At 36.3% G+C, this 9,262-nt stretch overlaps 2 protein-coding genes across 2 annotated transcripts in view; one reads left to right on the top strand and one right to left on the bottom strand.

The window, feature by feature from the left end:
- Window positions 1-833: 833 nt before the first annotated feature.
- On the bottom strand, window positions 834-2,927 carry LOC108577240 (COP9 signalosome complex subunit 1). Its single transcript, XM_017940373.1, has 5 exons — window positions 2,832-2,927; window positions 2,464-2,556; window positions 1,177-2,298; window positions 965-1,099; window positions 834-890 (listed from the first exon to the last, which is right to left on the bottom strand). Exons 1-5 carry the CDS (start codon window positions 2,856-2,858, stop codon window positions 834-836), a joined length of 1,434 nt encoding a protein of 477 aa, XP_017795862.1. The 5' UTR covers window positions 2,859-2,927.
- Window positions 2,928-3,919: 992 nt separating this feature from the next.
- LOC108577242 overlaps window positions 3,920-9,262 on the top strand; it is an 11,415-nt gene continuing 6,072 nt past the window's right edge. The window contains exons 1-3 of the mRNA XM_017940375.1: window positions 3,920-3,964; window positions 4,853-9,009; window positions 9,097-9,261. Coding sequence (XP_017795864.1) covers window positions 4,939-9,009; window positions 9,097-9,261 — 4,236 coding nt within the window. The 5' untranslated portion in view covers window positions 3,920-3,964; window positions 4,853-4,938. The remainder of the gene's footprint in view (window positions 3,965-4,852; window positions 9,010-9,096; window position 9,262) is intronic.

A 9,262-nucleotide genomic window follows, 5' to 3' on the forward strand; every position in this document is an offset into this window, starting at 1 on the left:
ATATATAATACATAAAACAAAATATACCAAAGTTAAGAATCGATGCAAAATTTTGACGGGTGACTATAGTCACAGCTAGTAACGAAAAGGTTAATTTGCAACAAATACGTTATACGTTTCTTTTTTAGTAAAAGAGTAATGGTGTTTTAGAATTATTTAAATTGAAATATCTCCTAAACTACAATTAACTTCCCGACATAAATAGGTTAATACGTTTTTATAGAGAATGTCGAGCTGCATCGATTGATGTATTAAAGAATACATAATTCCATTTAAAAGAACAAAGTTGACCTTTATCTAACCTTTACGCATCTAGTCGTGGAAGAACTAATAACACCAGAATATGCTTCCTTTGACACCATTTAACTTTCATCTGAAACATTTTTCGCTATGAGTAATAATAGCGAGAAAATCAAGATGTCAAAATCAGGTGAGACACCTTATGTATACATATATATATGTATAATAATGATATTAGACGAAAACGAACGATACGGAGAGAAATATATTTTTATGCATGAAAAAAAGTGTTTACATATTTATTGATAATAAAGTTGCTAACGTACATTATATATTATCAAAGATTTGTTCATATGTGTAATTAGCACAGTTTTGAAAATACTAATTTTTCACTTATAATGTAATATATACATGTTATGCAATGTTTATGGAAAGTCGAATTCAGTATCAGCATCTTAAATATATTAATAATATGTCCAATATGGTATTGAAGTACTTTTTCGTATCTTACTGATCATGGCAGTTCATCTGCATAAACATATTTATCAACCAAAAGGTTAGCATAAGTCACAGTTCAATTTCTTACCACTGAACTATTGTTTCCAGGTGGCTGACATCTCTCCCCCTTGAGTACTATCACGTTGTGGACTCTGAAATAATATTAAAAAAAGAGAAAGTCATTTCTTTATTCTTAGTAGCATGTAAAAGCGGCGAATATAATTACCTTCACTTGAATTTGTTGCTTCAACATTGCAGTCCTTAATATCAACATGCGCGTACGTCTTTGATATTCCTTTCCAACGCTCATAGATTTCTCAAAAGTTGTGCTACGTTGATCGACATCTTTTGCATACAAAATCTAAACACACATAATAAAGTACATTAAACGCTGGTTCGTCGTGAAATCATTAAATAATGGTAATGGTAATTAATTACTTTGTTATGAGAATCTATACGAGCTTGTATCTGACCATCAAGAATTAATTGCATGAGCTCGTCCTCTAACTCTGGGACCGTCCTGTTAAAAGCAGTTGCCATACGTCTCATATCCGCGCTCAAATATGGACTGAAATACTGTATTAATGCTCTATTTCGAATTTGTGTATATAATACATTGACGTGCGGTGCTATGTACATATCTAGAAGTATGTTATCTTTTATTTCATCCAGTAATTTTAAACATGATGCATATTTTGACTCGTAGAATTTAAAGATGATGTCTCTTAACTGTGGTTCCAATTCTAGGAACAATTTAAAGGAACTGCTAAAGATGACTTGTTTCTGTAATTCATGTCTATCAAATGTGGCCAAAGCGCAAAGTCCACCATACAAAGCAACATTTCCAGGAGACAATAGTTCAGGGCAATCACAGTGATCCAACGACGCTTGTAAAAAGTGTCTCGCGGCCATCTTATATTTTCTTGTTGCTAAGTCCGCTAGGCCAGCGGCGACTTTTAATTTTGTAATTATAGATTGGTTGTTATCTTTGGCATGAACATCAGAAAAATCTGGTGTACTTTCAGCCTTTGTTACATAGCTCAGTACATGAGCCCAATTTTGTAAATAAACAGAGACTTTGATAACATTTAAACACATATTAACAACATGTTTGCCACTGGTACAATAATCCCTTGCTCTGGAATAACATTTCAAGGCATGAATAAGGTCTCCACAATCTAAATAATGATCTCCTAGATCGTCATGACCTCTTCTGATGCTTTCTTTAATTGAGTTACTTCTATAATTTTTAAGGTCTGTATCAAATTTTTCTAATTTTAAGGCAGCTTTTTTGGAGCGAGAATCAACCCAAGCTTGATCTAAGGTTAACATGTCCTGAGACGTTGATTGTGCTGCAACATCTGGCAATCCAAGTGATCCTACAGCTTCTACTAATTTTTTGTGTAATATCACATAAAGGGAAACATTATATGTTGTCATCACATAAGATATAGCCATTTTCAATGCTTCTATCCTTAACATTGGACAATGATCAGCTATATATATAAGCCTATATAATTTGGCAAGACCTGTGTAGCTGTTAGCATAGACTTCCAAATCCTAAACAAAATACAATAAAAAATTATAAAAATCATTTGCTTCACAAGATTTAAATTAATTAAACAAATTCCTAAAAGTTATTAGGTTTATCAACCATCAAGCATTCGTGGTTAATATTGATAATGTAATACAGAAGTAAAATAGTTAAAAAGAAATAATGCATACTAGTGTTGGATTTTCAACAATATATGGCTCTTCTTCTGAGTTGTCGTTGTCTTCTGCTGAAGCATCGACTTGCATAGGCTCCACAACATTTTGCTGCATACACATAATATCATCAGACACATAATTACATTTCACACAGAAAGTTTTATAATTTTCTTTACTTTAAGCTCATTATAGTAACAAATACGCAAAAAAAATTGTAATATAATAAAATTAATAAAAAAATGTCAGGAAATCGACATAACAAATGTATTATAGAAAAAGAACATAACATAAAAACGATCAACATTTGAATTCCTCATGAACCTTGTCTTTGTAAAATACACTATTTGTAGAAACAATTGTTGCGTGCTGCTTTAAAAAATTACCTGAACGTCGTGTACTTGCAACGGCATGACAACGTTCTCCTTTATGTTACAGCCGAGAAATTATGAAGGAAAACAAAACTTCAGGAGAGCAGTATGTAACAGAGAACCGAACATACACATGTATGGCCGGTGCAGTGTAGGCAACTTGGAGCAACTAAACATTTTCCATTGTCACAATTTTGTTTAGACGAATTTTCATTTACACAAAAGTTATGCTGACATTCATCGATATGCATTATAATCTCGAGTAAATAAATAATTGTATAATTTTATATGTTATACGCTTTAAAAATGAATTTTAATTAACTTAAGCGCATATTTTACTCTAATCGTTGCGTATAATGAAAAGCTTCTATTGCTTTACATTACATCAATAATTTTTAACTAACATTTCTTCTACCCTGATAGCATAATGAATTATGCAAGGGAAGACAATCTTTTGGAGCATTATAAAAATTTCTCAACTTAAACAAACCCTATTCATAGCCAAAAATTTTAAACACTCGCGTCAGCGTATTGATCAATCGTGACACGAAACTTTCTATTTTTTCTTCGATCGGATCGAGTACTTTCCTGGAATTACGAAATTACAATGAAAGATTTTCGATAACACCCCTAGAATGTATAGTTAGATTATCGATAACATTTGCAACAACGTTAATCATACTTCAATGCGTTAATATTTCATTACAATGTACATTAGATAGGTTTCAAGGCTGGACTAATTAATTTCTTCTACGATAATTAATTTTCTCCAGTCTATAGAATGTGTCGTTCGAATGAAACGTAGAAATGCATTTCTCGGTGCCAAATGTGCCTGTTATTTCCCGTGCCGATTATGCGTGCCCGTGTAAAAATAATCATCGTCGAGGCCGATTAAACGCATTTGAGCCTCGACCGTATCTAGTATGCGAAACACAAATTCACGCTGGCCCGATATTTCGGTAACGTGAGAACACACCTTTGCACGTTCCTTGTGTTTCACAGGGAACGCAGAAAGTGTGTGGTCGATACGATCGAACGGTAACGATTAGAATGGAACGTAGCTAAGCTACCTGGTTCCAGAAGAAGCGTGTCTGTCTAGTAGTCGTGTCCAATATGGCGTGTGTATTGTGAATTGCATTAACGTGCAGGTAAGAGTTGGCTAGATTTTTTTCGATTTCCGTGCGACAGATAAATTAAAGAAAGTAGATCCGCGCACTTTGAGATCGTCAATTTTTCCGATTCTACGTATTTTTATTCGCGGGCCGTCGGATCAAGCGTTAACAGAACTTTTTCCTAAAAATATGTGAACTTTGTCAACCTTTGCACCTTCAAGGTCCGTTTATCGTAGTGCATTCGCGATGACAGGTGTGTCGTGTGGAAATTGTGCGCTTTCGATTAAATTATTTCGCAAGAAATCGTGAATCCGCATAAGACAAAAGAAAAAAAATCAGTTTTTAACGGGGTTTCACTGCACGATAACATTCGTTGTTGGCAACTGTTGTTCGGGCCTGAGCAGAATACCTATGTAATTAGGAGAATTGGAGCAGGAGTTGCAAAAACAAGTTTTAATTTGTGTAAAAATGCATTTTCTAAATTGTGTAGATTATTTATTACTTATAAGTGTGTTTTAAACACGATATTAAATAATATTAATAAAGTTCATGCAACAACGTGTGACAAGTACTTTGACACACTGTTGAGTATATCATAGAAATGGAGCAAATATTACGAAATCTTCATTTCTGGAAGATTTACGTAAGCAGTTTCATTTATTTATCTTATTAAAAGTACTATAGAATACATTAAAAAGATATGTATGTGTCAAAATATAAATAAACAGCACTGGATCAACACATGTGAGTGCCCCCAGCTGATTAATAATTTAATCAGTTTTCAAAGTGACATTTTTTATAACATTTACTGTGAGATTTATTATTCAAGTGATTGTAATGTAATACTTTCCACATTTTTTTAAATTACTCCAATTTTTTGACATTTTAAAAAATATAAAAATTTATTAAATTTTGTTTCCATAGGTTCTGCTCCTGCCTCTGGTGCAATTATCTATTGGGGATAAAGGGAATGAGATAAATACTGCAAATTTGTAGTAAAACAATGTACAATGAACTACAGTGGGAATATGCCAGATTGGCACCAATATAATGCCTCGCAGACAAATGAAGTAACACCTCCTACGCAAAATGTGAATTCTGGTCACCTGGCATTCATTCCTGGTGTTAGTCCACCAACACTGAATGCAATTAGTCTGAGCACACAGGGTCTTAACAAGCATCAGAATGATGCCAACTATAATACAAGAAACTTTCAGTCCTTTAACAATGTCTCGAGTGGCCCAAACATTCCTAACAACAGCCCCCTTGCATCCATGGTGCAAATGCAGAACTGCATTGGTCATTATGGTTCTCCAAATACGAGGAATACTATGATAGATAACATAAATACTTCTGTGGATCCTAGGAACACTGCAATTGGAGCTATAAATGATGAAATGGGATACAGAAGTAGTCAGGTGCCTTTCAATGGACCTATTGGTCACTTAAGTGGACCAAGTTGCAATATAAATGTATCATCTGGACCTAGCTCAGGATCTGGACCTATTCCTGGACATCAAACTAATCCTGGACCAGGACTTGGAACTAATCCAGGCAGTGGAACAGGTTCTATATATGGACCCGGTTCCAGGCATGGATCTGCAACAGGGCCTGGATCAGGCTCTGGACCTGGAAATATAGGACCAAGAAATACTAACATGGGTTCGGTACCACCTCCAGGCAAACCTGGACCACCTCCTTCATTCATCCCTTGCAAGGGTCTGTGTTGTAACTCGGATCCTAATATTAATTATCAACAATGGGAAAAGTTTGGATCCTATCAGAATAACACTTCCTACAGGGATAATGTACACCCATCTACCTATCAGATGGAAAATAGACATTTTGGAAATAATTGTAATTTTAGAAAAGATAATCTAGAAGGTAAAGAAGTAATGGGTTCCGTGTTGCCCAATGCATCAGCGGTAGATCATAGACGAAATTTCGCTGATTATAAGTATCACAAGGATCATTTAGTGCATAGAAATTACTCAACATCCTCGGGAATGTTCCACAATTATCCTATGCAAGGCTACAATTACTCCACAGATCATCAGAAGTACCCTTATCCCATGAAAGAGCATACGAAAACGAATAACATGAACATTTCAAATTCGGGGATGCTCAAACATCAAGAACAAAATTTCATTGCTCAACAAAAGTACAATAACAAACAGTACCAATACCAAAATGGTAATATACTACCCAAAGGCGTATCTACTTTAAATGTAAACGCGAACATGATGTCGTCCTCTCAAAATCCTTACTTTAATTCACAATTTCCGAGAAACATTCCCACAGAGATGTCCCATGAGTGTCAAGAAACCACAGACAACACAGCAATGATAAACAGAATGCAAAATACTTTCATGCATACCTCTCCTCCACAGCACCAGGTGTACCAACACAAAATAGCAATGCAAAAATTTTCAATGGAGAATCACCTTAGAGAATTCAGTAGGATACCTGGCTATCAAGCTCATCCAAAATATAAAGAGTATGTTCTCAGATACAGGGAAGTGTTGAAACTGCAGCAATCAACTGGTTACCAAAATTCAGTGCAGCAAGCCTCGCGTGTTGCAACACCAGTAAACACCACAGTACCGCCTATTAATTTACAATTTGATCAAAATGGTATGTTGATAAATTCCAGTTATCTACCTGATGGTTTCCCTAAATTGCAGCATACAGCATCTATAGAGCAACCATCTGAGAGTATGGGCAAGCAGAACAAGGATCAAACTATTACCATGGCTAACGAGAAGTGTCAGCAATCACGGCAGTCAGAACAGTTAATGGTCCCCCAGCAAAGTGAGCATGTTCCTTCCTCTTGTGCAGAGACGTTTCAAAAGCAAAACCAGTTCTCTATGCACAAGGACTTCAATCAAAATCAGTTGAAAGTACAAACGAGCGAGAGTCATAGTTTCGATACGTTAAGCACTGACACTAGCAGAGAAACGATGATGCAACAAAAAGCCTCAAAAGAATTTGCTAATAAACCAGATCTGGACGTCAGACAATTTCTGGCAAATTGGGATGAAACAGATGACGAAGAGGGAACAACGACGAACCTGCCGGATGCTGTTTTAAGTGAGACGACTCCAGTCGTTGTGGTAAGCTACGAGAACGTAGATCTTTCATCAAAAACGCCATCAAAAGCGTCAAAAAGAAGTAGTTTTTGTTCGAATGAAGCCTTGGAAAGTGGGAAAGAACGTGAAACAAATGTAATAACAGCTCAAGACTGCTTAACGATTTCCTATTCATCTGACAATTCTGAGCTTACCAAGACCACTAAAAGAACAATTGGAGAGGGCGTGGTGAAGCCTGGAAGCATTATACACTGCATCAGCAATGGTCCTGATGAAATACCCACGATTCACATAGTAGATAACTTAGAGATAAGCAACATCCTAGGAGCGTCCAATGATCAGGTTATACAAACATTAGAGAAGCAAAAGACAATATCGTTTTTCAGTGAAAATAGTAATAACGAGACAGATAACATGGCTCTGGAAAATGCAGAGCAGCAGGACAAAGCTGAAACACGTGTTCTGCCCGCCAATTATGGTGCATCTTTGGAGGACGTGAATAAGGATACAAGTATGGAAGATTCTGGTATTTCTGAAACTATTCAGACCACCACGGTTTCAGTGCTACCGACTTCAGGACAAAAGAACAACGTAGACGTTACTGATAACATAGAGTTAAAAAAGCAAAATAGCTTTGAAGAGACCCATAATCCTGATGATATTAGCCTACCAGATCTACCAACGTCAGAGTGCACACCGATCTCCACTACTCTAAATACTCCAATTCATTCTGATAGCGAAGACTCTTCACAGAACATGGAGGATTTGTCTATATCGACGAATCCAATAGAAGTGATGCAGAACAGTCCAGTGATCAGTTTCACGCAGTTGAACAGTGAAGAGAAAGTGAAGAATAGATCTTTGGCTAGTTTGGACCTGGAGTTTCAGAAGGAAAATCGTTATAAAAGCAGCGAGGACAATGGTGGTCATGAGCAGGAAGTGACTTTGAGCAACTTTGATTTTTCCAGCAATTCTAAAGTAAAATCTATTGAAATTGTTAAAAATAGGCAAGTAAAAAATCTGGGGAGCAACAGTTCAAGGAAAAAGGTGTATCTGGTAGATGGTAAGGAGAGTGACTCGAGGATTTCTGATACCTGCGGTGTTCTGACGTCCATAGAGTATGACTTGGAAGTTCAACAAGAGTTAGTGGAAGGTGAAAAAAGTTCAGAACGTGGGTCTCCTGCCTCCACGCACGAGGCAAGACATAAGAGCGTGAGAAAATCAACTCAAAGCAGTGATTCCATTGATAACGTCAATTCTAATGCAAATTTGAGTCCAACAGAGTCCGACGATGAGTCACAGACATTGAAACATGAAAGGGAGCTGTTTCGGAGAAAGAAGATAAAAACTTTTACCGTGTCTACTAATAGCAGCTGTTCAACTCCATCAGAGGTTGATTTAAATTGTAGAAAAAGAATGAAAGAAGCTGTAATGTGGGAGGAGAAATGCATAGACAAATACTTAGATAAGAATTTGAACCAGAAGAGAGATACTGATCACCTGAGACAATCAAAAAATTCAGACGCGAGAAAGTTTGATGATTCTAGCTCTTCTCAAACCGGAGAGCATTCTGTGTGCCATATGACTTCTCAATACAAACACTATTCCATTGCTGTGATAAAGGATAACGTTACTTTAAGTGATAAGAGGGCGCACGGCACCACAGACAGGATCACCAGCGATAGATCAACTGAGTTCCCATTGAAGATCAACAGTAATAATACCAAAGAACTTTCCGACGAGCCAGAGGCTAGAAAACACTCGTCCAGCAAAGTAGTCTATGCGTTACATGACAGTGTACAGTCTCAAACTTCTAAATTGCTGCAGAAAGATCTGAAAACTGTAGACGGAGATGTGCAATACACCGCGGAAGAAATACGTATTTTAAAGGAGTATAGAAAAAAGAAGGAGAAATTGCATCAGACTCATGACACGCATAGTGATAACAATAGGGATGAGAAAATAAAGTCTAGGAATCATTCTCTTAAAACTGTGGTTGAGGAAAGCCAAAAGGTCAATGAAAATTCGTTTCATCATAGGAATAAGTTAGAATGTTCTCAGGTTAGACAGAATAACGAGGTAATAGCCTCGCACAAAGTATGTTTGGAGCAAAATATAGTTAATCCGAATTCAGAGAATCTGGAGGCACAGGAGGAAGCAAAAGGTCACTCGTATACAAAAAGTTTGATGAAAAATAGCGATTTTGGTATTCAAGTGGCAAATGTAAACTTAAAAATTAAAGAAA

Source organism: Habropoda laboriosa, unplaced genomic scaffold (genome assembly GCF_001263275.1).
Source record: "Habropoda laboriosa isolate 0110345459 unplaced genomic scaffold, ASM126327v1 scaffold698, whole genome shotgun sequence".
NCBI classification, from domain to species: domain Eukaryota; kingdom Metazoa; phylum Arthropoda; class Insecta; order Hymenoptera; family Apidae; genus Habropoda; species Habropoda laboriosa.

Coding starts and splice junctions, on each gene's coding strand:
- LOC108577240 (XM_017940373.1), bottom strand. CDS start 2,858: ATGCCGTTGCAAGTACACGACGTTCAG. Junction 2,557..2,831: donor TGCAAGTACACGACGTTCAG/GTAATTTTTTAA, acceptor ATGTGTATGCAG/CAAAATGTTGTGGAGCCTAT. Junction 891..964: donor AGCAACAAATTCAAGTGAAG/GTAATTATATTC, acceptor ATATTATTTCAG/AGTCCACAACGTGATAGTAC.